This window comes from Podarcis erhardii (genome assembly GCF_964252035.2).
Source record: "Podarcis erhardii genome assembly, chromosome: 7".
Taxonomy (NCBI): Eukaryota; Metazoa; Chordata; class Lepidosauria; order Squamata; family Lacertidae; genus Podarcis; species Podarcis erhardii.
In genome coordinates, this window is record NC_138511.1 from 9,128,385 (window position 1) to 9,156,190 (window position 27,806).

A 27,806-nucleotide genomic window follows, 5' to 3' on the forward strand; every position below is an offset into this window, starting at 1 on the left:
GCGGGATATGGCGAGGCTCCCGTCGTGCCTTGCGCCGTCTCCATAGCTACCGCCCGGCGGGCGTCCGCCGTTGCCTAGGCCGCGGCGGCCTCACGGGGAGGCGGGATGGGCCCCGGGTCGCCGCTGCGGTTCTTTCCGGGGCTCCTCGCGGCCTGCCTTCTCCTGCCGCTCTCCTCGTCCACGGAAGCGCCAACGAGCGCGGCCGCCTCGGAGCCCCCGACCGGCTGGGATGAGGCCCCGTCGGGGGCGCCGACAGCGGGTACCCCGCCTCACCCGACCCCTAGTCCCGGCCAGGCCTCCCCTAGTCCGGGCCCCGCCAGCAGCAAGCCCAGTCCGACAGAGGCGGCGGGGGTGCCCGTCCCTTCGGAGCTGCCGGACCCCGGAACGACTCCCCGACCTGGTCCGTGGCCCGCGCCGGTGACCGAGGGTGAGCCCCCAGCCCCGCCCTGAGCGATGTGGGGAGGGTGGGAAAGGGAAGAGGCGGTAGGCCCGGCGGCTGAATGGAGCCTCCAGATACAGGGGGAGTCTACCTCGGAACCGCAGCGCAGGCTCGACAGAGGGGCGTCTCTACGTGGCCAGTTTCCTGGAAGCCTCCGTGGTAGTCGCTGTTCAGAGTAGGATGCGGAGCAGTGCGGACTTCTGGCCCCCCTCAGTGGTGCAGTTCTGATGTTCTTATACACGTGTATTCCCCCCCCCAATTTTTTTTAATTAATTTTCCAAAAAAATTTAAACAAACAGACAAACATAAATCTCAACTGTATTTAAACCAACCTTAGTAACATTGTTAAGTGACTTCCTCGAATTCCCCGGTGAATTTCAGTGTACAGTGGTGCCTCGCAAGACAGAAAACCCGCTAGACGAAAGGGTTTTCCGTTTTGGAGGCGCTTCGCAAAACGAATTTCCCTATGGGCTTGCTTCGCAAGACGAAATGTCTTGCGAGTTCCTGCGGATTTACCCCCCCCTTTCCCCCCCTTTTCCTAAGCCGCTAAGCCGCTTATCAGCTGATCCGCTGATAAGCCGCTGATCCGCTAAAAGCCGCTAATAGCGCTAATCCGCTAAGCTGTCAATGGGCTTGCTTCGCAAGACGAAAAAACCGCTATACGAAGAGCCTCACGGAACGGATTAATTTCGTCTTGCGAGGCACCACTGTATATCATTATAACAGTTTTCCAAAACCAATTTTCTCATAAAATTAACTTAATCACTTAACATATTTTTTTCTTTCTATTTTAACTTTAAACATATTAATCTCTAACATGACCTATCTGGTATTTGCAAGTTTTTCCAATTAAATTATCTTAACATATTTAACTACCGTATTTTTTGCCCTATAGGACGCACTTTTTCCCCTCCAAAAATGAAGGGGAAATGTGTGTGCATCCTATGGGGCAAATGCAGGTTTCAGGAGAGCCTCACTGCCAGCCCCACAAGCTCAGGGGACAGCGGAGAGGCGGAACGGCGCCATCCCGCTGTCCCCCGACCTGGTTTGGAGGCTGGCAGCGGGAGAAGCCTGCTCCTCCCCGTCGCCAGCCCCGCAGACTCGGGGGATACCTCTTGCAAGTGCATGCAGCTGGCTGCTCTCTGCCACAGATAGAAGGATGAAGAACCAGGTGGACCGTTTGGTTTGCTTTGGAGAGCTCCTCTCAGTGCAGATGAGCAGCACAGCAGATTATGCAGAGCTGTTTTAAAATTAGATACCATAAAACAAGCCCATTGGAAACCAAAAGCATTAAAAATCTTTAAAACAATGGGGATGCAGCCAGCTAAGTCATAATTATGTCAGGTTCATTTATTTAAGTGTGACCCTATTTCAGTATCCCCATTTCAGTATTTCTTTCCCCTTATTGTACATTCATATAAACACAAATTACTAGTATTAAAATGCACACAATAAGTTGCATGAATATGGAGAAGATGATTTTGAGAGACTATGCATGAAAGCAAGTCCTTTAAACCTTCTGGTTTTGTGGCTCTGTATATAATAGAAGTTGGGCCGTATCCAGTATTGCGCCTGGAAGAGGGACTTCATTGCCCCCCCCCCTTAGGTTTAACATTCAGTACTATTTGTGAAAACCTGTTTGTTTTCAGTGGCCGAGTTGTGTGTCTGTGACCTCCTGGTGGACCAGTGTGATGTAAATTGTTGCTGTGACCCCATATGCACTGCTGCAGATTTCAGCCTCTTCACTATGTGTTCAGTTCCTGTTGTCACGTAAGTGCTTGCACATTCTTCATGGCTTGAAATATAAAGATGCATCTTTGAACAGATTCATAAGTTCAAGAAGGGTCTGTGCTGCAGTACAGCCTCAGAATATCTATACGTCTGCCTAAAAACCAGTCTGTAAACCCAGTGCAGTGCAGCTTCTGAGCGGAAAGGAAAGAAGAGCTGGTTCAAATATGCAGCTTTGAACATGGCTTGCAGGACTGTACCACCCCAAAATACTTGGGGGGGGGGTAATTTCTCTGGAAGCTTCCGCACATCAGAATGCGCATGAATGTGAAAGGTTAGCACATCAGTCTCTCTGATGGATGAGCGTTCCATATACAGTGGTTTTGAAATGGAGATGTGTCCCTCTGAGTATTCTGAGGTGGTAGAGCCCCATAAGAGTAAGAAGCTACATGTTTGAATTGACACCCACCCCCCGCTTTCCATTCAGGAACTTTTATTTTAATAGTATTCATATAAAATACTTTTGGTTTAGTTTAGATGTTAAGAAATGGTGCTTGAGACAGAAAATACATTAAGGATTTTGTATATCTGTTGGGCTGAAATATTTTTCTCATTGTCTTTAAAAAAATCTCTGGGGCCTTTTTCAGCTGAAGAGCAGAGTAAAAAATATTTAAATCAGAAGAAAGCTTTTTCCCCCTGGGGTATTTATTAACAGGGCTTTGTTGCAAAGGGAAAGCCATTTTTCACTAGAAGGCAATCCAGGCTATTGGCTAAGAGGAGTAGAATTGGAGAAACTGAGCAAGTAGAGTTGAATTTGCTCACATACATTAATGTTGCCAAACTTCTACTAGCCAAGAAAGGAACTATCTTGCCCTCTCAACCCCTTTTCTGACTTCTAGGATGTTGCTGACCATGACCCACAGTTTTTCAAGCTAGCCTTGCAGGTGTTAAAGCCACAAACTCACTGTAAGGTGCCAAATGTAAGATGATGTTCTCTGAACATGCCGAGTTGTGCATTTCTGATATGTGATCAATTGCACAAAATTCCTGGCTTTGATATCCCAGAATTAATTAAAAAGAAGTGTTGCAATGCTTTTCATATCTCCATACCGGAAGGATAATTCTCTACCCATCGAGGGATCTTTTGTAAGGATGCATTTATGTATACAGCATGTGCTATTCATGTCCCACTGCTGCCCCCGCTCTCTCTTATTAAAGCACCACATATTATGCATGGGGAGCTTTGCTCTGGTTTTCTTTCTCTAGGCAATCTAGCTGCTTTCCTCTTAACAGCTGTTTATGCCTCTGGTATTTTTGTATGTTGTGAATGAGACAACCAAATAAAGCCAGGCTGGTTGGTGGCATTTTTGTTGAATACAAATATGCCAGCAAGTTTTTATTGCAGCATTCAGGGCTTGAAACACCGGTTTTGTTCACTTTTTTTCTTTTAAGAAGAAGATTGCTTGAAATAACTGTGAATTCTGGGGACAAAAGGCCACCCTTATCAAACTATTCCCTTCTCTATACATCAGCCCAATCTCACTGTGAGGGCTTATTTCCAGCTCTGTGGGAAATGAATCACCCCATCACTGGGATTGATGCTTGCCATTGTTCTGGCCCACATTGCTGATTGCCACCCACATTCAGGTACTTTCAGAGCTCTTAGAGACAGCAAAGCAAAAGTGTATTGAATTTTAGATGAATTTTCTGTTATGAAAAGAAGTGTGGCCTTGCCAGTGGAGAGGCAAACCACATGTGTTTATGTTCTGTGCTGCTTCCTCTGGAAAGTGCTGCTAAAATGTCAGGCATTGTACGCAAACACGTCCTTGCACTGACATTCTTCTTACCGATACAGTGGTGACTCGCAAGACGAAATTAATCCGTTCCGCGAGTCTCTTCGTCTTGCGGTTTTTTCGTCTTGCGAAGCATGGCTATTAGCGGCTTAGCGGCTATTAACGGCTTAGTGGCTTTAAGAAAAAGGAAACAAACTCGCAAGAACTCGCAAGATGTTACGTCTTGCGAAGCAAGCCCATAGGGAAATTCGTCTTGCGGAATGACTCAAAAAACGGAAAACTCTTTCGTCTTGCGCGTTTTTTGTCTTGCGAGGCATTTGTCTTGCGAGGTACCACTGTAATCACTTATTAACAATAAATACAAGTTAGAACTAAGGAAAAATCAGAAACCTAAGCTTAAAACGAACGATAGAGGTGGCAGGTGCAGCCGCTGCAGGGGAGCTGATCTATAATGTGCTCTCAGCTCCATTCTCATTGGTCATAGCAGTAATCACATGTATCAGGTGAGAAAAGAGAATCACTCAAACCTATGTGACTGAGCCAGGATTTGAATCTAGCCCTCAGCAGAGTAAGGCTGGGAGATATCAGCTTTTCAACATTGCAATGTATCATCAGCCAAACATCCCAATACAGTGATACACCACAATGTTGAAAAGTGGAGGGAGGAACAAGCTGCATTGGCCCAGGCCTCGTGAGACGCTGGGGTGAAACCGCCTCCGCTCTCTCTTCACACACCTGCCCTTTGGGTGGCAGAAAAATGGGGATCAGAAATTCTCCACAGAGACAACTAAGGTCCCTGCAGTTGCACTTTGGCTTCTGCTGCTGTTCAGAGGTGGCCGCACATTTACACTTCTAGTAGATAGAAAGCTTTCCTTTGTCTCATACAGGAAACCATTCATTACTTTTAACAGTTGTATTTTCATAGGGCTAAAAAGGAATATACATATATAAACAGATAATATCACTCCAAAGGAAGGTTGCAGCTTGAAAATCTATTGAACAATATCTAATATTCCTTGTTAAACTCCTTTGTATGATTTGACATTCTTGCATGACATCAGTAAGGGTCTCCAGCTGTTGTAGACCCTTTCCCCAGAATCATTTGCAATAAATTATCTTTATCATTTATATGCCTTGTTTTTAGTGTCTGAGGCTTGAGTGGTGAGCTATAATAGCACGTGGTTGCTGCAGTGTCATGTCAGGTGCCAGAAGCATTCCGTGGGCTGCTCCTGCCCTGTGTTATAAGGATGTCTTATGTGAAAAGAGGTTTGTTTGGTTTTTTAGCTTTAATTTTTATGTCTGTTTCCCCTGCAGAGGTGACAGGCATCTCTGCAGGCAGCAAGAAGCTCTCTATTCAATAGACCCAACAGCGCATCCTCCAGAGAGGATCTTTCAATTAGCCGACAAGGTCAACCCCAGCATTTTCTGTATTCAGTCCACCAACAGTAAGTAGAGCCAAGTGGGGCATGAACCTCTTGTCTGGTTGATTCTTCCAAGGCCTTGTGTTGAGGGTTGAGATGAAGAGAGAAAGAAGAAGCCTGTCATCTGTGTGTGTGTGTGTGTGTGTGCGCGCGCGCGCGCATGCACACACACACACACACACGGTGGAGAGAGGATGAAAGGGAGACGCATAATGTCCCACTCACTAATCTCCAACTTCATACTTTCTCTGTGGAATTCCTTTGCCAGCAATAGTCATTTTCTCGCAGTGTGTCAGAACTTCCTTCAAGACACTTTAAAGTGTATAATTGGCTCTTGCTTAGTCTGCTCCATTTGTCTTTAGTTGCCTCTGTGTATTATGGCAATGTTACGGTATTTTACTGATGTATAATTTTGCCCCTATAATTTATCCCAATTATTTTATTATATCCTGCCTTTCAAGATACAAATCCTTCAAAAGTAGCCTTACAGAAAGTGGTAAACTACTTACCAAAAAGCAGCCCCCAATATTTCTTGCTTCTTGCATACTGCCTTCAGTATGTAAATGAAGGGGGGCTTTAATAATCTTTTTAAAATGTTTGTTTTTTATATATTTTTGTTATTTTTGTTGAAAAATTGAGAAAAAATACTTTAAATAATAAAATAAGTATTTCATTAATACAGTGGATTTACTTTAGAGGGATTTATAGCAGGGTTGGGAAACTAGCCCTCCAGATGCTTCTGGAGTTCAGCTTTCATGACTATTGGCCATGCTAGCTGGAGCTTATGGGTCAGTGTCTAGCAGCTGTTTGGAAGGCCATAGGTTCCCCCCCCCCATTCTGTAGGGTGATACCCAACATAAATTTACTTAATTTCAATGTGTCAACTCTTGAGTACGACTAACATCTGAATATCGCCCCATCCTGAAGACTTGAAGTTGGTAACAAAAGCTAAAAGCAGCCAAATACACCTGAGTGTATGTCATTGGTTTCTGCTCTAGTCTTCCAGCCCCTGTTAACGTGTCTCCTGGACATCACTATTCCTGCTCTCTGTACATTTATAGGGCTCAGGTGGGCCAGCTCCTGTGGGCCAAGATGTCTTGGGCCTCCTCAATGTTGAGGGGCCTTCATGCCGGCATGTTCCTTTGACGATCACCAGAGCGCCTTCGTCAAAGCTGTGCTGGCGATCTCCGCCAGGGAGCCGGTTCGCCCTGGCACATCCTTTTGATGATCACCAGGGCTCCACCTGGGAAGGTGTGCTAGTGATCTCTGCCAGGGACGTGGTGGGGCGAAGTGTCTTCTCCCTGGTGCGTCCTTTTCATTATCACTAAGGCGCCTTCCGCACTAAAGCGCTTCGGCAGAGGGGGAGGAGGTGCCCTTGCTGAGGCAGCCTCAGTCTCATGGCAGTGAACAAAAGGTAAGGCAGTGGGCAGTTGGGGGATGGCGGGCCAAGTCAGCCTGGTTGGGTTGGGGTGGCACGCATGTGACGTCATGCACGCACACTGCCCCCCCCCAAAATGTTGGGTGCAACTCACCGCCTCTGATAGGGGTAGACAAATTTCTTCACCTTATGGGATGGCCCATAGCATGGTCTCAATGGCCATTCACACATGCTCTTAAAGCAGACTCTACCTTGTTTCCAATCTTGTTGTCCCAATATGTGGTGGCATTTTTCCTGTACGATCCCAGACTTGGGAAGAACTTCCATGAGTCCCAAAAGTTCAGTACAGTGGTACCTCAAGTTAAGTACTTAATTCGTTTCGGAGGTCCGTTCTTAACCTGAAACTGTCCTTAACACGAAGCACCACTTTAGCTAATGGGGCCTCCTGCTGCTGCCGTGCTGCCGGAGCACAATTTCTGTTCTTATCCTGAAGCAAAGTTCTTAACCTGAAGCACTACTTCTGGGTTAGCGGAGTGTGTAACCTGAAGCGTATGTAACCTGAAGAGTATGTAACCCGAGGTACCACTGTAAAAATAAACTCCAAAATTCAGTTAAATGTACTACATTGAAGTGCTTTTTCTTCTCTACCCACCCCCAGACAAAGCTGCCTTATCGTTCCAAGCCCCAGAAATACCTACTATGCACAATTTTGATAGGTTGCTTCAAGAATTTGGCGACAATACATTTGGTATTGAAAACAACCTTGCACTGGTGGATGAGTTGGACACCCGGCAGGCTACAAGTACAAACAGTACCAGCAAGTACAAGGTAAAGTGGGGAGGTACATGTGTACACCCATTTTGTTAATTGTTTATTCAAAGAAAGCTCTTTAGCCAGACTTTCAGAGTGGCTTACATATCAGTGAAAATAGCACAGTTTCTTTTTAGGCTTACAGTCTAAAAAGACACAGCATCTGAGGAAAAGGGATGTGGAGGGAAAGGGGAAAGCAAGCAAACTCAAGCACCATATCCTTAATGTCCCAAGGTTCTTGGCATTACCAGCTGGGAAGGGAGGTGGTTATAGTTCAAAATAAAACCGCCTGTGTTTTTTGTTGACAGTATAACGATCCCATACAGACATCAGATGGGTTTCTAAGTCTCCCTGCTCCTCTCTTCCTCGCCTGGTGTACCCACGGTAACCCTGCAGGTCAGAGATTATGTGCTGTCCTTTTCTGGCTCTTTCTACCCTGCTATTTGGGCTTTATCTGAACAACAACAAATATTGCTTAACTTTGTAAATATGTAACCTGCCTGTCCACCAGATGGCGCTCAAGGTAGCTAACAAGTATTTTTATTTATTAAATTTGTGTACTGCCCTTTGTCCGAAGATCACAGGTTGTTTCACAACAAATAATATCATTGTTACCACTACTAATATATCATATTGCTTAATAGGTGTTGCTGCTGTTATTATTCTGCAGTATAATCAATTAAATTGCAGTAAAATGTCAAGTAAAAAGCATAAAAGCAAGACAGGTTAAACAGCAGTAAAACCAGGAGAGCAATTACTGAATCTCTGTGCCCATCGCAACATACCGTACTTACAGGCCAGCATGTCTAAACAAAAAGGTCCCTGTCCGCTGGCAAAATGTTTTAGTGGTTTTGTTTGACCGCCGATGTGCAGTTGGATTTATTAGTAGCCTGAAAAAATATTTTTGGCACTTCTCTTGTATTTTGTGGTTTCTCCAGGGTTTCTTGTGAACCAGGCAGTGAAATGCAACACGATGATCACGGGAGATGCGTGCACCACCCTGCCAGGTCTCGGCATGCAGCTCTACACCAGTTCTAGTGTTTTGGCTGTAGGTGATTATTTTGGGAACCAGCCAGAGGGTGGAATTTTGCATGTAACAAACTGAGGGGTGGGGTAGGAAATCAGGATTGCACATGTATCTGCTTTTTATTCAGAAATAAAAGTAAGCACCATTTGTAGCGGCAGCAGCTATAACTTACGTTTACAGGACCCCAAGTTCTCTAACAAGAATTTAATTTTATTAGTGGAGGATTCTGGGATGGAGGCTTAATCGCTTGTTACTTTTGCAAAAGCTAATGCAGCTGTGTCTAAAATGCTTCTTCTTTATTATTCCCGCTAGGCACCAGAGTCAAGACTCGTGGTAAGTGTCTCTTTATTCTGTTTGAGAGATTTGCTGTTTATATGTGGGCACTTTGTATTGGATATAGTCTCTTAGTACACTGATGCTACAATCAAGGCTTAATTGCCACCGAATTGACCTTCCAATTAAGTGGGGCTCTGGGTCAGCCGCCATACCAATGGTGAGGGGTTGGCTGGGCCAAAAACCTGGAGCCACAAGGCCTCTCCTCCCCTTTCCTTTTCACAATTGCATCCAACACCCCCTCCTGGTCTTTTCTGGAGGAAGGTGCTAGCAAAGCGCATGCTGGGTTGGTGGGAGGGTTGCTGTTTAAAAGTGCCCTGATCGCCTTTGTAAAATGATGATTACTATCTCCCCATGCTGATCTTTCTGAAGAGAAGGGCAATCACAGAGAGGAGGAGCGTAGCTTCAAGTAGTGACATCTAAGCCTCTTCCTCCTCCTCATCCCTGTCCTTTTCCGAGGGAAGTGTCAGCAGGGAGGGGAGCGCTGGGATCTTAAATCTTCTGGGATAAAAGGCGCTCAAGCCTTCCCTGCTCTACTTACTCCTCTAAATGTTCCTAAGGTTTTGCATGTGTTTTGTTCCCCTCAGCATTTTTTGGATTTGTTTTCTTTCCTTCCTGTACATCAGAGCTTTCCAAGCTTTCTCCCACGGAAGCTCTGCATGTCAGTTTCTCAGCCACGCAAATGTGCTTTTCAGAGGGTACTCCCCTTGATATTTTTTTTTTTAAATAATATTTATTAAGAATTTCCAATTATAACAATATAAAAAAACAAAACATCCAGATTTAAGATCTTATTTTCCATAACATCTTTCCAGGACTTCCCCTCCCCTCCCCCTCTTGTATTCCAATTCTTACAAATAAATTCAGCAATTTATTATCCCAAATTTTAACCTTATTATCATTAGCCCAATTTAAAAATATTTTCCCATCTCCTAAGATCGACCTATTCCCTTCCGCGCGTTCCCCCCTTTAATATACATAATAGATTAAAATATAATAAATTAAAATATGATTTTGATTTTACAGCCTTTGGATTCCAAATCGGGTACTCCCCTTGATAAAGCCCTGAGAAGCTTAGTGAATGTGCCAAGTTCTCTTTGCCTGGTTTGTGCACAAGATTGCAGCCAGATGAATTTGTTGAGGCTGCTCCGTTGTATTTTTACAGGTGAATATCACCATTCAGTCCATAACCGTGCAGAGTCCGGAGGGGCTGCGCACTCGTTTGAAGAACACTGATGTTCTGATTCTCCCCATACTGAATGGTCAGTCATGCAGTAACGTGGTCCTGGAGGTAAGTGTGCAGTTAGCATTTCAACTCAGCATTTCTTGAAAAGACAGGAGAAGGGGCTTGTACTCCATTCTGGAAACCAGGTGACATGTAGAACTGTAAACAAACTTCATCAAAAGGAAAAGTTGGGCCATGCAGACAAGTGGTCTGTTCTATTCCTTACCTTTTGGCCAACCCTTCTGACTTTCATTGAAATATAGCTGCTTAACTCCCCCTGCCCTCTAGATTTGCAGTTATGAAAATAAAATAGCAGACACTTTGCCAGCAGGCGTGAAGAGCTGGTTCTGCTGGACCCATTTTGCTCAAAGGATCAGAAACCAAAGGACTCTCTGTTACGTCTAGAGCAGGGTCTGCTAAGGCTGCTGTGGAGAGTTCTCCCAGGAAACTCAAGACAGTGCCTTCATTCATTCATTTCTGCATTTTCCCACTGGATTATGCCCAAGGCAGCTGATAACAGCACTGGATGAACAATAGTAACAGTTAAGAACATAATATAAACCATCAAGCCCATTCTAAAATCCTGCCTCATGGTGAAGCACTTTCAACTCAGCTGTGGAAAAAGCCTAATAACCACGTGGAACTGAGTTTGCTTGGTTTTCCTTAAAAAAACTCCTATCCCTCATATTTCCAAAAAAGAATTCAATACTGCTTGCAACTATAAAATAGCAGCATAAAAACAAAACAGTACATAAAATCAACATCACAATAATGCAACAGTTAGAATATACAGTGGTACCTCGGGTTAAGTACTTAATTCGTTCTGGAGGTCCGTTCTTAACCTGAAACTGTTCTTAACCTGAAGCACCACTTTAGCTAATGGGGCCTCCTGCTGCCGCCGTACCGCCTGAGCCCAATTTCTGTTCTTATCCTGAAGCAAAATTCTTAACCTGAAGCACTATTTCTGGGTTAGCAGAGTGTGTAACCTGAAGCGTATGTAACCCGAGGTACCACTGTAAAGGAGAAATTTCAGCGAGCAGCCATCTTTCTCCCTCTGGGTTCCCCACCCCACATCAATATTTGGATTGCATGGGACAAGAACCTGTATTTTGCTTCTGTTACATGATGAGGTGAAATGTATGCCCAGGGCACTATATAAATCGGATGGGCAGTCTTAAGCTCGAGGGCCAAAAGTGGCCCTCCAGGCCTCTCCATGTGGCCCTAGGTACTCTACCCAGGCCACACCTCTTACCAGCCCTACTTCATACCCTTGTGCGTTTTTCCTGACTGGAATGTGTCTTTGACATCTTGATTTCCTGGATGGAGCGGAGAGAAACTAGCCTGCTGAACAAAAATAACATTTGCATTTGTTGCTTTGCTCTCTTGTGTCTCTGACCTTGCCAGCTGGTGGCCTGTGCCTTCCCCTGGAAGGTTGCCCAGATGACAGTGTGGCGCTTGGTCTGAAAAAGGGTTTCCCATCTCGGATATCTTACCTTGTTATATATAATAAAAATGTAAGGATGTCGCCATGCCGCAGTTTGGGTAGCTGCTGAAGGATAGTGCTGCAAACTACCGCGTGACAACAGAACAGCAGCATTGGAGAGGGAAGAGGAGAGAGACATGGGCAGGCAAGCGAACAGGTGGGCAGCCCAGGCTAGCCGCTTAGGTGGTGGGTGGCCCAGGCAAGCTGTGGAGGAGCAGCTGTGACAGGCTGGTGGAGCTCCCCACCTCACACTGACGCCACCTCTTTGGCTTCAGCGACATTGGAGGCTGAGGAAGAAGGACATGGAGGCAGGAGGGGACTCCAAGCAAACAGCTGAAGAAGTCAGGACAGCTTGCGGCAGCTCCCCAGAAAGTGTCCTGGTCTCCTGTTGCTGCCCTTTGTTTCCCTTCTCCTCACCCTCCTAATTGGTGTTGTCGGTGTGAGGTGGGCAGTATGACGTGGGGGGGGGGGGCAGGATCAAGAGGAGAACGACGGAGAGAGTGTAAGGCATGAGTAGGCAGACTAAGACCCGTGGGCCGGATCCAGCTCAGTCGCCTTCTAAATCTGGCCTGCAGGTGGTCCAGGAATCAACGTGTTTTTACATGAGTAGAATGTGTGCCTTAATTTACCGTATTTTTCGCTCTATAACACGCACCCGACCATAACACACACATAGTTTTTAGAGGAGAAAAACAAGGGGAAAAAAAATCTAAACGAAACAGTGGATGTATGATTTTTGTGGTTCATGCTGTGGCCACAGACATGTGATATGACGGTGAGTTTGGGGTAGCCCAATGCAAAAATCCTGAGGAACCATGTGGATCCATGCTTTGTAACCACGTTTTTGCACCACTGCGGCCCCAGGCAACAGTGGGTGCGTGGTTTTTTTTGGTGCAAGCTGTAGCCATGGACATGCTATGTGATCTGATGGTGAATTTGGGGTGACCCAGTGCAAAAATCCTGAGGATCCATGTGGAGCCGTGCTTTGTAACCAGGCTCTCTGTCCCCTCTTCTCCCCACTCTTGCTCTTCTCCCGCTTTGCTGTTTCAAAGCGAGCCACGGAGGAGGGAAGGAAGGGGAACCACGGATCCTCTGCTCATGACTGCAGCAGATCCCCCCGCCATCCGTAGGCATTCGCTCCATAACACGCACAGACATTTCCCCTTACTTTCTAGGAGGAAAAAAGTGAGTGTTATGGAGCAAAAAATACGGTAAAATGCATCTCTGGGTTATTTGTGGGGCATAGAAATTCGTTCATTCCCCCCCCCCAAAAAATATAGTCCGGCCCCCCACATGGTCTGAGGGACGGTGGACCGGCCCCCTGCTGAAAAGGCTTGCTGATCCCTGCTGTAAGGGGACTGGGGGCATGGTTTGGGGGATTGGCAGGATTGGTGAGTCAAGTGGGCAGAGGTGGCAGCCCTTAGTAAATGATAAAGAGCTGTGGACCTTCCTGTTAGTTAAGCTGCAAAACGTTACTTGTTTTTTGTATTTCAGGCAAGTTACCTTATTACCTTCACAGAGGCAGGTGAAATTGCCAGTGTAGGTGTATCTTTGATCCTGGGGACCATTAACATGATGGCACGTTTTGTATTGCAGTCCTTTGAGATCCATTTCATTCAGGTAATTTCCCAAATTAATATTTTTGAGATCCAAAAAGATTTAACAAAACAAAAATTTAAAAAGGTTACACGATATTATAATATAACACAAATTCAATTACTGTGGCTGCATTCGTACCATACAATAACCAATCTATGTCTCCTCTGTGCATGGTTAATTTTGCACATTAATTTGTCTAAACATCCATAATCACCTCCTAATATGTTAGTCCTGATGATCATATGATTATTCTAGTTTTTTTTATCTTACAGAACTTAACAAACTTTATAATAGCTCAGTCTGTATTTCAGCCAACATTGTGTATAGGTTTTCATTACATCTTACACTTTTCCCAGTATCTAATAAATAAACTCCACTTCTCAACAAATCCGTTTTCTTGATATCTTCCTCCTCTGGCCCTTATTAAATTCGTTAATTTAATCATCTTGGTTTAATCAGGCAAGCAATGTCCCAGATTCTTATTAACCCAAGCCTCTATTGACAGATGCTCTGACTTTTTCCAGTCTTGGCAGATCAACCTTTGGGTTGCAGCTTCCCAAAATATTTTTAATAATTTTGTGGGAAGCTGGTTTGTAACAATATTTTAGAGCCGATGGTGGGGCAGGGCACAGCTGTCTTAAAAAAACAAGGATTTCAGTCGCTCAGTGTGTTCCTCTTTTCCTTCAAAGCATAGGTTCTGAAAATCATTTATACCTGTGTGTCTTCTGCATGTGCCTGAAGCAACAATGTAATAATAACATGAGCTCTATTATTCAAATGGTTTACTGCTTAGAAAACAGTAATTCAATTTATCTATAATCCTGAAGGAGATTTTTCCTATTAGCTGCCTTGCCACAAATGGTTAATGGAAAATTAAGTGGTATTGTATTTTATGTCCCCTCCGCACATAGCAAGAAACTCAACCTGTTCGTCTCAGCGGAAGCCCTGGTTATGTTGTTGGCCTACCAATAAAAGCTGGATTTCGGACTGCTGGATATCCTTTTTTCATGACTTATCACGGCTCTGCAGAACTGTCCCTGCCAGGGAAAAAGTTACATTTCATAGTGCTTTCAAGGCTGAATCAGTACCAGATTATTTCTCTGAGAAATTTTAACTTGTTCAATCCTGAACAGAAGACAGTAGTCTCATATGGGAAAGAATACCACAAAATTAGCAATTTCTAAATTTTCTACTGGAAACTGGTGCCAGACAGTCTTCACAGAATTAACTGTCTTACTCCAGCACACACAACAGAGCATTGCCAACTATCTTGGCTGTTTTGGTTTTGGGAGTTTTAGTGGGATAATGGCCAAGGTTTTTTCTTTTGGTTTTGCCTGTTTTGCTTTTCTGAACTCACTGAGCTGGAAGAAGCTACGTCATCCCCATCATTTTGTGGGTGATGCTTGGGTTTGGGCAAGCTGTTTAGAAAGTTCCAGGATCAAAGAATGGCCACAGCCTGGAGCAAGTAATAATGCTCTGACAAGGTGTGACAAGGCAGTTCAGAGACTATTATTATTATTATTATTATTATTATTATTATTATTATTATTATTTATACCCTGCCCATCTGTCTGGGTTTCCCCAGCCACTCTGGGCGGCTCCCAGTCGAGTGTTAAAAACAATACAGCATTAAATATTAAAAACTTCCCTAAACAGGGCTGCCTTCAGATGTCTTCTAAAAGTTTGGTAGTTATTTTTCTTTTTGACATCTGCTGGGAGGGTGTTCCATAGGGTGGGTGCCACTACCAAGAAGGCCCTCTGCCTGGTTCCCTGTAACCTCACTTCTCGCAGCAAGGGAACTACCAGAAGGCCCTCGGCGCTGGACCTCAGTGTCCGGGCAGAACGATGGAGGTGGAGACGCTCCTTCAGATTCTAGATGTTGTGCAGTTTCCCCTTGACTCTAAATCTACATCTGGAATTGTTCAGAGCACAAATGAAGCTGGCCAGCTTACCCTCATGAAGAGTATACCTGCTCAGGATTGCTTAGCTGTGGAAGGAGTTAGAACCCCAATATTGTTTGGGTACAGCATGCTGTCTGGATGCCAACTACGGTAAGGGCTGAAACCAGTCTTGTACTTAGACATGCCAAATGCCATTTCCTATTCTTAAAAGGTAAAGGGAGCCCTGACAGTTAAGTCCAGTCACGAACGACTCTGGGGTTGCGGCGCTCATATCGCTTTACAGACCGAGGGAGCCGGCGTTTGTCTGCAGACTTTTTTTCCGGGTCATGTGGCCAGCATGACCAAGCTGCTTCTGGCGCAGTGGAACACTGAAACCAGAGCAGCACACGGAAACACCGTTTACCTTCCTGCCGGAGTGGTACCTATGAATCTACTTGCACTTTTTGGGGTGCTTTCGAACTGCAAGGTTGGGAGGAGCTGGGACTGAGCAACGGGAGCTCACCCCATCGCGGGGATTTGAACCGCTGACCTTCTGATTGGCAAACCCAAGGCTCAGTGGTTTAGACCCAGCGCCACCCACGTCCCATTCCTATTCTTACTTCCATGCTGAAGAAATTGTTTATCACCGTGTTGGGTTGCAAGGAAAATGCTGGCATCTCACTTAGCAGAGTGGCAGAGTTTCATGTCCCTTGGGTGCCTCCATCTTGAATTTTGGACTTTGCTTCAGCAAACACGGTCTAATACAATTCCTACACACACACACACACACACACACACACACACACACACACACACACACACTACTCCCTCCTCCTGCTGTGTCCCTTCCAATACCCTTTGCTTGGGCATTTCTAAAAGAAAGAGAGAGTGATCTCTCCTGCAACGATTTCAGATCTGGTGGCTGTAAAGCTGATTTCCAGCACGCCAGGTACAGGCCCGGCAGGCCTATGAGGCAAGGCAAAGCACATGCCTCAGGTGGCTGGATCCACAGGGGCAGCAGATTGGGTAGCCCAGGAATTCATTGCCTGCTGCTGCTGTTGCAGCAACAGCTGCATTCTCTTTAGCGGCCAGATCTGCTGCCTCCTCAGCAGCACCCTCCCCCCAAAATGCCACATCTTTCTGGTATAGATATTCAATCACTCCTTCTTCCCTGGTGTGTTTGGGGGCAGGGAGCCATTTTGTGGTTCGCTTCAGGTACCAAAATGTCTTTGGTCAGCCCTGGCCAATAGGGTGGGCACTTGCCACCCCCTGCTCAAAGTGTCACTCTGGCAAAACTTGAGTTGCCAGCGAAGGTTGCATTTCCACTGTTAGGGCAATTGCCAGTTTACTGACCGCAGACCCCCTCTTTGCATTTATGCTAACTTTGAAATAAATGAAACTCACCTTTTGACTCAGGTAGACAAAATGGAGGAATGGGAATGATGTAAGTGATTTATTGGCTTTCTTTCTCTCCCCCCCTCCACCCCAAATATACAACCCCGCCTCCCCGCCTTACATTGCCAGTAGCACTGTCACATTGAGTAGAATAGCCAAAGATGGGAAAGGCGTGGTTAGACTGCTCCACAAGTAGCCTTTATGTGCTGCTCTTGAAGAGTGGTTCATTAGTTAGTCACCGTTCAGCACTGTTGACACAGAAATTTCTTTTCTGAAAGAATTACCAAGGATGCGGACTGCAGGCTCTTGGCCCCAGCGCTCCTGAGTGTGCTGAAGGGTCAAAACTTCCCAGACTACGTGGCCTCTTTTGGAGATTCTCTGCCCCAGAATGAACTGGACTGGCTGCAAATTTCTAACAACGTCACCGAACCGGTAAGAGTATGCCCACCCTGCCCTAAGTCAATATGGGTAGCCATGAGGTAATTTTACTACTTTTGGCCCTCTAACTTCTTCACCTGTATTTTAAGTTCCGTCTCTATCTGGGGAAATGTAACGGCTGCAATCCTGGAGGGTCTTCAGTAGCATAAGTAGGAATGGGGATCCATTTCTGGCAGCTGGAACGAGCCTGAAGTTCTCTCCTTTTTTTGCCAATGATGCCTTGTAGCTAGCAAAACGTCTTGTCTCCTTTTTCAGAGCACCTGCGAAATTCCCGTGTCATTTCAAATAGAAGTGAAATGGACTAAATATGGCTCCTTAGTTAACCCCCAGGCGAAAATCGTGAGTCTCACGGCAACGGTAATGACAGCTGCCTTGCCCCAGGTGGGTGGTGATCTCCTGTGATAGAAGGGAGCTCCTCGCATGTATTTTTATCTAAATTGGCTTTCACATTTGCAAGGTTCCATGTCTGTATATGAGATAGATGTCTGGCTAATGAAACTGGCTTTTCCCACTCAAAAGGAAATCTTGGTATGTTGAAGGTTCTGTTCACGCTTCCGCTGTAAAGGTGGCATTGAAGTGGTCGCCCCAGCATGCTTGGAAAGAAGCTTTATGGACTCCTGGGGTTCTGTAGGAGGACCTGCTAAGCAGCCATCCTTTTTAGCTGTGGCGGTAGCTGGAACCCTGCAAGTTCCTTGTGGCTAAAGTGGAAAGAGGGAGGAAGGGACTCTCAGAAATATGGGTGGAATGGAAAAAGAAAGAGAGGGGTTCTTCCCAGCCTCTTTTCCCCAGCTGCCACCTCCCCACCCTTGCACTTCAGAAGCCAGCCAATCATTCCACTAGCCTGTTTGGGCCTCTTTGAATTGCATGTTTCTTTCATTATGTGCCTTGAGCTTTTATGTTGGTAAAGTAGGAGAATAAATGTGATTGAACAAGCAGCACGGGACTGCTGCTGAAAGCAACCACTGCCCCTCTCTCGCCCGCTGGTGCCCATGCCCTGTGTGAGTTCTCCCATGGCCACGTACCCTCGGAGCAGCCAGTGGTGTGGCGCTGGAAATGGGGCATGCAGTATAATGACATCAGGATTCAGAGTAGAGTGTACTACATATTAACAAGGAGTAGGGGCAACAAGATGCAGTTGCCATTTTCAACGGGAGCCCTGTGTTTCTTGCATTTTATCTCTCCAGCATGCCTGTTGTGTCTTCCCTTCAGTTCTGAAGCTAGCTGCTGCTATACCCCACAATAGCTGGAAAGGAAATGTTTTTGTACTGAGTTGGTGCTCTAAACATGCACGGTTCTGATCTTAAAGCTCTCCTGACCTTGGCTCCTTATCATATATATTCTGCCAGCTAACACTGACACAACAACCTCTTTTATTTTGGAGCTCAGCATTTGACCTGTTCTGCATGATTCATTCTGTGAAGTGAAACATTTCTTTAGCCTGTCCTAAGCGGAGCCATGGCAGACCAACACGGCTACCTATCTGTAACTAAGCGGAGCCAGAGTGTGGAATGCATCTGCCTGTCTCTTGCAGGTTGACTCAGGAAGCGAACAAACAATCCAGATCTTCAGCTCTGCCACTTTTGTTGACGTCTCTGCGCCCGCTGAGCCGGGTTACAAAGCACGACCAACCATCGAAGCCAACTTGCCCTTCGACTTTTTCTTCCCATTTGTTTAGTCGCAGCGTGAACTGCTTCTTCCTTCCTTTTCTCAAAGCGAGGGGGAACCAGGTTTCAAACCACTCTTCCACTGGGATCAAAGATCCTTCCAAAATACTGACTGGCTGCATGTCTGAAAAGGAGTATGTGGGGAAAGGAGCCCCAAATAAGCCGTGGCAGGGTTGGACTACAGGAGACAACAGCAGCAACTCCCCTCCATAATCCTGTTTGGCAGTGAGAGAGAGGGGTCCTTCAGCAAATGCAGCTTCCATCATGTGCTACAGTGGAGGTTTTATGGAGTGCAGCTGAACTCCTGTGCTGTGCCTACCCCCAGGACAGAGCCATTCCTCCCCCCCTCTTGTAATACGTGGACAGTCACCATCTTTGCAGGGAATTGTAAAGGAAGGAGCTGTGAAACAAGATGGCTATACTTTGCTTCCGCCTCTCCTGGGAAGCTCCAGTTCCCACCTTTGCTGCTCCCCCCCCCCCCAACACACACACTTGGATTGTGCTACACACCTTGATATTTCTTCCGAATTTATTTTCCCCATGTTTTCCATTCTTCAGAACTACTAACTCTCCAAAACCCACTGCATGTTCCTATATTCATTTCCATGGTCCTGTAAGTAGGAAAAGCTTATTGTAAGACATTGCTGTATTATTTTATTTTTTAGACTAAAGGAATTGCTCTGTCAGGCACACCCAGGAATTTGGGGGGAAAGGAATTTGGGGGGAAAGGAATTTGGGGGGAAAGGCCACTGACTCACCTGCCATCCGTCCTCCTTCCTCTTTGGGTACTTCAATAGTAACTTGCAGTTTTGTGAAGCTAATCAATGCCAACCGGTTTCACAGATTTGACTTTTATTAAATTATTTTTGCTATTTTTTAAAAACTGTACAGCTGTACAATTAAAGATTGTAATAATTGGTTTTCAGATATGTGGATTATTATTTTTTCAACACTTGAGTCTTAACAAGCAATAGGGATAGAATATTGTTCTAGGCATGGAAGGGAATGTACAAAAGAGTATGTTCAAAATGGCACAGTATGGAAACAAAATTAGCTTCTCCGTGACGGCACTGGCTCCATTGGGCCCTATCTGGACTGGCCGACAAGTCCATGTTGCTTCAACACAGCATTAAGCCTTTCGATTTCCAGCTCCTGTTGGAGAAGAGTAATTCTGAGGTCAGTTTGGGAGGCTGTTTATAGGGAACTAGAGGACATTCCCCCAGCTTTAAGGTGTGGGGGAAGAAACAAAAATGAAACAAATGTCAAAACTTAATCACTTCGTAACAGCCTCCCAAACAGCTTTTCAGAAGGCTAAATGGAAAACCAACCTAGGTGAACACTCAGCATAAATCACATCCTAGGAATAACCTGCACATCTTTTGAGGTTGTGCGCTGTAATGGAGAACATATTATATGCAGCCTTTGATTGCTTGCATCACCCACTAATCCTCTGCAGCACAAAGAGGCAGCCAGCTTATTCTGCCCCAGTCAGGAGTGGTGGATTCTCACTGGCTACCCCATGAAACCCCCTCAAAAGGCAGACACCGTGAGCATGCATTAGGTCCATGTGCTAGCTGCCCTCTCTCAACTCCAGGGATGGGACCTTGAGAGCCCAAGACTCGGGAGGGCACCAATTTCTCAGTAGGGTGGCCAACAGCCAGGGGTGATGGCAGCTCTGATCCAGCAACATCTTGAGCGTCACAGGGTCCCTCTACTTGCTCTAGTCAGTGGGAGCACATTGCAAGATCCACCTGACTCTCCACTTCTTAAAATACGGTGATTTGTTCAAGAGCACTTGCCCATCGTGAACCCAAACGCCTGTTTAGACAGTTAAGGGAGCCTGGAGCGCAGAAGCAAAACTTGAGAGATAGCAAGGGGAGCATCAGCTTAGAGGGGCTCTTGATGTTCTCACCTCTCAAAAGGCATACATCAGTGATGGGGAACCTCCAGCCCATGAGCCTAATCGCATGGTCTGTGTCCTAACTTGTCACATGCATCTGCTTTCCCTAAGCCACACTCGCCGCCATGTGCCTGGCATCAAATATGGGGTCGGGTGTGGGGCTGCTAAAGCTGCTCCCTGTCCTGTGCCTTTGCTTCTGTGACTTAATTTCAAGCCGACTCAGTTACATGCAGCTGGATCAGAGCTTCAGCCACTGAAAATACGGCCTTACCTTCTCTGCACAGCTAGCTTCCATCTCCTGGACCTTTAGGGTGAGTTGCAGGTTGGCTTGCTTCACCTTGGACATTTGCTGCTCAGACCGTGTTTTCACCGACAAGATGATTCCTTGGGGAATGGATTCAGAGGACAAGAAAGTTAGCCAGGCCCTACTGGCTGAGACCCAGGGATCACCTTCACGAGCTCTTTACAGCGGTTATCCTCACAACTGTCCTCTAGGATGTTCCTCTCACTGGAAAGAGGAGAGGGAGGATGGAGAGGAAGCAGCTGGAGCTGAATCAAGGCCCTCCAGCTGCAGGTCCAGTTTTATCTGTTGGTTTGCAGGCAGTTATATCTGTTGGTTTGGGACGTGGGTGGCGCTGTGGGTTAAACCACAGAGCCTAGGACTTGCTGATCAGAAGGTCAGCAGTTCGAATCCCCGTGATGGGGTGAGCTCCCGTTGCTCGGTCCCTGCTCTGCCCACCTAGCAGTTCGAAAGCATGTCCAAGTAGATAAATAGGTGGGAAGGTAAACAGTGTTTCCATGCGCTGCTCTGGTTCGCCAGAAGCGGCTTAGTTATGCTGGCATATGACCTGGAAGCTGTACGCCGGCTCCCTCGGCCAATAAAGCAAGATGAGCGCTGCAACCCCAGAGTCGGTCACAACTGGACCTAATGGTTAGGGGTCCCTTTACCTTTACCTTACCTTGCAAGCAGACTGGTATTGCCAAGCGTTATGGGCTAAGTCACAAGAACCTACATGTGGAAACAGTCTCAGCACACCCAAGGGAAGAATGGCGATGGAGGAGGCAGAAAGGGTGAAAACAAGGCAGTGTGGGTGTGCGCACGCAGGACAAAGCCACGAGCAGTGTGCACTCCTGTTAGGAAGGGCCTGGAGGCCTGGGAAGAGAGGTCAAGGATACCAGAAAGAGGGGACTGGATTTGAATGATCCAGAAGTCTCTGGACTTCCTCTGCCTACAATCAAATTCTGCTATGCAATCTACTTTAGAACAATGGATCAAGGATATTGATTGCCAATATTTTTTTAGTTTGACATGCGTTTTCTAGATATGCCACATATCTAGGTCATTTGACAAAGTATCGCCAGGCCTTTTCTAGGGCCAGATTTAACCACCTCCCTGCTACAGTACAAAGAGGCATCCCATGTGAGGACTGTTTGTGTCCTTGTGGAGATAGGAAGTAGTCAAAACTTTGGGTCGGGTCTTTGTTGAATGTAATCTTCATAGAGAAGGTCACAAGAGATTATTCCCCGCTCCAAAATAAGGAAGCAGCTTGGAAGGACACTGGAACAGTACTCTGGATATTTCTCGGCTGATACAAACAAGTGAATAACAGAGATAATGGCCAAGTTCCTGTTCTCAAAGGTCTTGTACACTGATTCTAACTGCAATTTGTATCTCAAATTTTATCTTTGTACTATGTACTGTGTAATATATGTTTTAGTCATTTGCTTCATATTGTAAGTGAATGTTTTAAATTGACAACTGCTCTATTTTAATGGGTCTGTGGCCAAATAATAAAATGATGAAGAGGAAGTCTGGCTGCAAGTTTGTTGTTCAGGCAAACAATGGCTTTCTTCAAGAAATTCCTGGATGGGTATTAGTGCCTGTGCACTGTGAATGTTTCCATAACCAAATCCATCTATTCCTCAAGATTTACCGTTTATAATCCTGGCCACTCTCCACAGTCTAAGAAGGATCAGTAATCCAAGTGCTTCAAATTCATGCTCCCGGAAGAGAAGAACAATGTCAAGAACGAATGAGATGATGACAACAATGGCGTCCAGGACCTCAAACTTGTGATGGAAGAACTCCAACCGGTAGACAAAGAGTTTGAAGAAAATTTCCACCAGAAACAGGGTGAGGATGCTAAGGCTCAGGTAGTGGAACACCTGCCAGGGTGCAAAGAGGACAAGGCAAAAGTTAATATACTTTCAACAACACCTGGAGAGCAAGCAGTAGATTTGGACTGAGGATAATAATAATAATATAATAATAAATTTATTATTTACACCCTGCCCATCTGGCTGAGTTTCCCCAGCCACTCTGGGCGGCTCCCAATCGAGTGTTAAAAACAATACAGCATTAAATATTAAAAACTTCCCTAAACAGGGCTGCCTTGAGATGTCTTTTAAAAATAGGATAGCTGCTTATTTCCTTGACATCCACAGGGCAGGTGCCACTACCAAGAAGGCCCTCTGCCTGGTTCCCTGTAACCTCACTTCTTGCAGTGAGGGAACTGCCAGAAGGCCCTCGGCGCTGGATCTCAGTGTCCGGGCTGAACGATGGGGGTGGAGACGCTCCTTCAGGTATACAGGACCGAGGCCGTTTAGGGCTTTAAAGGTCAGCACCAACACTTTGAATTGTGCTCGGAATTATGGATATATAGTCCATATATATCCATACATCCATATATATTCTCGGAAGAATGGATATATAGTCATTCCAGAAGTCCGGTCAGCTCCCAAAACGTCCGGAAACCAAAGCGCGGCTTCTGATTGGCTGTAGGAAGTTCCTGCAGCCAATCAGAAGTCACGGAAGCCCCATCGGATGTTTGGCTTCCAAAAATAGTTCGCAAACCAGAATAGTCACTTCCGGTTTTACAGCATTGAGAAGCCAAATCATTCGGGAACTAAGCTGTTCAAAAACCAAGGTACGACTGTACTGGCTTTATCCAGTGGCCCTTTTGCTGCTGAAATCCAACCTAGCCGATGCAATATTTACAGCACTGTTCCAAGATCTGTTGCAGAACAGCACAGGGATGCTATTGCTTCACCCAGAGTTTCAAATACTTTCCCCAGCTTTAGATTGTACCATGGGGAAGAGAAATACCTACTGGAGCTAAATCTACCTTCACAAAGCATTTACGGCCCTATAAAGTCTTAATTTTCTGGAAGGGAGATTCAAGAAAATCCCCAGAGGTCAACTCATTTTGCATTTGTGGAAGCCACCCCACCCCCCTGTTGAGAACTCCAATCGCTATGCGATATACTCTGAACTGTACAAAACACCTAGGCATAAAGACTCAGAGAAATATTTAGCATTGCTTGCTACCCTCATTGTTATGGATAAGATTAAATATCCATTGTCTAGTTCAGATAGATCTGCAACATCTAATGCAGCTAAATTCGCAGTAGAGGCTGCTCAACTTACAAAACGCCTTCTGGCCTCCCTTGAGATCTAAGATTCTGTTTTTTAATGTATGTTTCATTTATTATACAGGTCAGGTTTTTATAGCGTTATTTGTTATATTTCAGGTTCATACATTTCTACTTGTCTCCAACCTATATTTGGCTTCCTCCTTAGTAAATTTGAAAAAATGTGAATGTTAGTTCAGCAAACACAACAACACAACCAAAGAAAAATATTCTTCCCATATTTGCTTCACAGAGAAAGGGCACTACACAAATCTCTTCAAGTATATACCGTATTTTTTGCTCTATAAGACTCACTTTTTCCCTCCTAAAAAGTAAGGGGAAATGTGTGTGCGTCTTATGGAGCGAATGCAGGCTGAGCAGCTATCCCAGAAGCCAGAACAGCAAGAGGGATTGCTGCTTTCACTGTGTAGTGATCCCTCTTGCTGTTCTGGCTTCTGAGATTCAGAATATTTTTTTTCTTGTTTTCCTCCTCCAAAAACTAGGTGCGTCTTGTGGTCTGGTGCGTCTTATAGAGAGAAAAATACGGTATATGCATCTCTACAGGTCTAGCAACTGGCTTATTTTAAAAATGAGAAGTTACGGTTCTGAAGAAGCTGGATTCTACATCTCACAGAATTGCAACACACTGTCTACACGAACCATGATTTATATGCAGATTCCTCCCCTATTGCCTTTACCTTGGGTGCAATCTCGTGTTTGTCAGGGTGGATGATTTTCAAGTCCAAAAGCAGTTCCCCAAGGACCAGTATGGCGTCCAAAATAACCAGGCAGACAACTAAGATCTGGGAGAGGAAGAATCAAGACCAGAATAAATATGCAAACCTTTGAAGCCAAGCAGAAGATTGCAAAGTCGAGGCTTGGTGTTCATCAGCCATGGAAGAAAGGTGGCAGCTGGCTCTGCACCAAGGAGACCTAGAGAATGACTTGACTTTGGGCAGCTCACTGTCTGTCAGCCTAGTGCAGGGGTCAGCAAACTTTTCCAGCAGGGGGCCGGTCCACTGTCCCTCAGGCCTTGTGGGGGGCCGGACTATATTTTGGAAAAAAATATGAACGCATTCCTATGCTCCCCAAATAACCCAGAGATGCGTTTTAAATAAAAGGACACATTCTACTCATGTAAAAACACGCTGATTCCCGGACTGTCCACGGGCCAGATTTAGAAGGTGATTGGGCCGGATCCGGCCCCCAGGCCTTAGTTTGCCTACCCATGGCCAAGTGTACCTGGCAGGAAAGTTGAGAGAGTCCAATGAGGATTCCTGTTTAAAACCACACGGAATTGCTTAGAGCTGGGATGCAAGTTTAACGATACTGTTCTCCATTTGGGATAACCAGGACCGTCTTAAGCATATCCGGCGCTGTGGTTCAAAGATTCCACCTGCGGCCCCCCCCCCATTTCCCAGAGTTGCTCTCCTCCCGCGGAGGCTTGGGAGGCAAGCTGCATGCCCGCCACCCATATGGTTGACTGGGCACAGCTGGCAGGCATGCAGGGAAAGGCAAAGCAGCGCAGCTCCCCCACTCACTGGGACGCCCCTGAGAGGCCAGTGCCCTGGCGCAATGCGCCAGTAAGCCCGATGTATGGAAGTGAGAGCTGGACCATAAAGAAGGCTGGATGCCAAAGAACTGATGCTTTTGAATTATGGTGCTGGAGGAGACTCTTGAGAGTCCCATGGACTGCAAGAAGATCAAACCTCTCCATTCTGAAGGAAATCAGCCCTGAGTGCTCACTGGAAGGACAGATCCTGAAGCTGAGGCTCCAGTACTTTGGCCACCTCATGAGAAGAGAAGACTTCCTGAAGAAGACCCTGATGTTGGGAAAGATGGAGGGCACAAGGAGAAGGGGACGACAGAGGACGAGATGGTTGGACAGTGTTCTCGAAGCTACCAGCATGAGTTTGACCAAACTGCGGGAGGCAGTGGAAGACAGGAGTGCCTGGGATGTTCTGGTCCATGGGGTCATGAAGAGTCGGACACAACTAAACGACTAAACAACCTAAATCTATGTTTTCTAAGTACCTAAAACTATGTTTTCACCAATGGTAAGAATTACTTACAACTATCTTTCTAACTACCCAATTCCAGCCCTCTTTTTCTAACCGCATGATCTCCAGCCTTGCAACTGACCCCCCAAGTCTCTTCCTCAAGTTCTCCTTTCCCAAACTCTACTCTCTTAGCGTAAAGTCTGTGGCTCGTAAAGGGGCAACCCCCTGGGCCTGCAGGCCAGCACTTTCTATAGACTCCTCCACGACATTCTCCCAAAGGACATGACAAATACGATACACAATTTCCACAGCATATCTCAGGTGGCTGTAACTGTTAGCTTTGCATGGAGGGCAACCATCTCCCCGACCCAGCTGGGACAAAGTGATTGTCCACACTAGTTCAACATAAGGAGGAAAGAATGTGCTTTGAATTTCACACATTTGCAAAACACGTGTAATAAAAGTAATTGCTTTTTAAATTATAATTATGAGCCAAATTTTAAACTTTGAAGTCCGGTGTCATCCTTTAAGAAGGTGATTAGAAAAGGTGATGTGGAAAAACTGTGTTTTATTGCAGCTCCAAACATGCTTGTAGTGCCTTTGAGGAAAAGACACCCCAAGAACAAAAAAAAAAATTGTGATTACAAGGAAAGCGCACAAAGTATTTGGAGACCCCAAGTTGACTGGGAGTTCAATTGCTCCTACTGGTGGCAATGGCTGGTTATTCATGGTCACCAATTTAACCCTAGAGGCCTCCGTCTTCTTTCCCTTCAAAGCTGGGCACTCCATACAACACTGAGGTCTCCTGGCCACCAATGTTTCCAATCACATAAGAGCAGGTACCTGCCACGTACCTGAAATTTGTGTGACTGGAACAACTTCTTCATCACCTCCCGGAAGGTTGGGGTCCTGGGGGAAGAGTCGATTTTGACGGCAGTCTCAGGGGTCTTCGCTTCCTCTTCCATCTCCTCTTCCTCCCATTTCCTGTAGTCATTGTTCCACTGAGCAGGATCATCTCCCACCACAGTAAAATGCTTCAGGTACATAGACATGGTGGCAGCTCAAATGGGCATCACCCTGTAGAAACACACTGTGGAGGGAAAGCTTGAGAGCATCACTGCCTGAGAACACGACAGCTGGACTTCCTCTAAGGAATGACAATACAAAAGGATAAGAAGAAGAAGAAGAAGAAACCATGTGATCTCACAGTACAAGACTATTTTTAAAAAATGTCTGGATTGTGTGGGGAAGATGATACCTACTTCCCTATTCAGAGTTTGGAAATATCTGAAGCACCCTTGGAGTAAGCAGCATTTAAAAGCAACCAGCAAGTTCCTAGGCCAGGGGTCAGCAATCCGCGGCTCCGGAGCCGCATGTGGCTCTTTTACACCTTTGCCGCGGCTCCGGGGCGGATACTAGCGAGGGGAGGAGGCGCATTGTGCGCCCCGACACTCCCTACTGTGGCGGGCGCTGTACTGGCTGTGACGTCGCATGGGGGCGGTGTGTGCGTTAGTCACGCACCGTCCTGACGTCACCTTCCCACCCGCTGTCAGATCGCGGCTCCGGAGATATATTTGTTTTAAATGTCGCAATGGTTTTGCGGCTCCCAGTTTTTTTCCTTCGGGAACGGGTCCAAGTGGCTCTTTTTGTCTTAAAGGTTGCAGACCCCTATCCTAGGCCTCATGGTTGAAAAGGTAGATTCAGAACCATTGTTTGGTTAAGGAGGGGTGTTTCTAGGACCAACCCAATGCCCTATGTTTTGTTACCTGCCCTGTGCACAGGTAATGGTGGAGACTATTTATCATGCGTGTCTTTTGCTATTCCACCACACAAGGGCAACATTCAGCATCCTAAGAATTCTGCTCCCCTGTAAAAGAAGTTT

General features: G+C 46.0%; 2 protein-coding genes across 4 annotated transcripts in view; one reads left to right on the forward strand and one right to left on the reverse strand.

Moving 5' to 3' along the window:
* TCTN1 (tectonic family member 1) lies at window positions 1–19,538 on the forward strand. 2 transcript variants are annotated; one of them, XM_081868464.1, is made up of 14 exons: window positions 10–427; window positions 2,089–2,209; window positions 5,275–5,405; window positions 7,418–7,587; window positions 7,878–7,965; window positions 8,508–8,617; window positions 8,909–8,929; window positions 10,095–10,220; window positions 13,132–13,257; window positions 14,148–14,230; window positions 15,147–15,287; window positions 16,790–16,943; window positions 17,205–17,330; window positions 18,481–19,538. In XM_081868464.1, the coding sequence occupies exons 1-14, from the start codon at window positions 106–108 to the stop codon at window positions 18,622–18,624; spliced, it is 1,863 nt and encodes a 620-aa protein (XP_081724590.1). In that variant the 5' UTR covers window positions 10–105; the 3' UTR covers window positions 18,625–19,538. The 2 variants fall into 2 exon arrangements, with proteins under 2 accessions (XP_081724591.1, XP_081724590.1); XM_081868465.1 differs by lacking the exon at window positions 17,205–17,330 and having other exon boundaries at window positions 1–427.
* HVCN1 (hydrogen voltage gated channel 1) overlaps window positions 19,449–27,806 on the reverse strand; it is a 27,897-nt gene continuing 19,539 nt past the window's right edge. For both annotated transcript variants that reach the window (XM_081868553.1, XM_081868554.1), the window contains exons 2-6: window positions 26,779–27,014; window positions 24,623–24,727; window positions 22,448–22,679; window positions 20,785–20,897; window positions 19,449–19,765 (exon numbers count right to left, since the gene is read on the reverse strand). In XM_081868553.1, the coding sequence (XP_081724679.1) occupies window positions 19,700–19,765; window positions 20,785–20,897; window positions 22,448–22,679; window positions 24,623–24,727; window positions 26,779–26,976 (714 nt within the window). In that variant the 5' untranslated portion in view covers window positions 26,977–27,014 and the 3' untranslated portion in view covers window positions 19,449–19,699. The remainder of the gene's footprint in view (window positions 19,766–20,784; window positions 20,898–22,447; window positions 22,680–24,622; window positions 24,728–26,778; window positions 27,015–27,806) is intronic.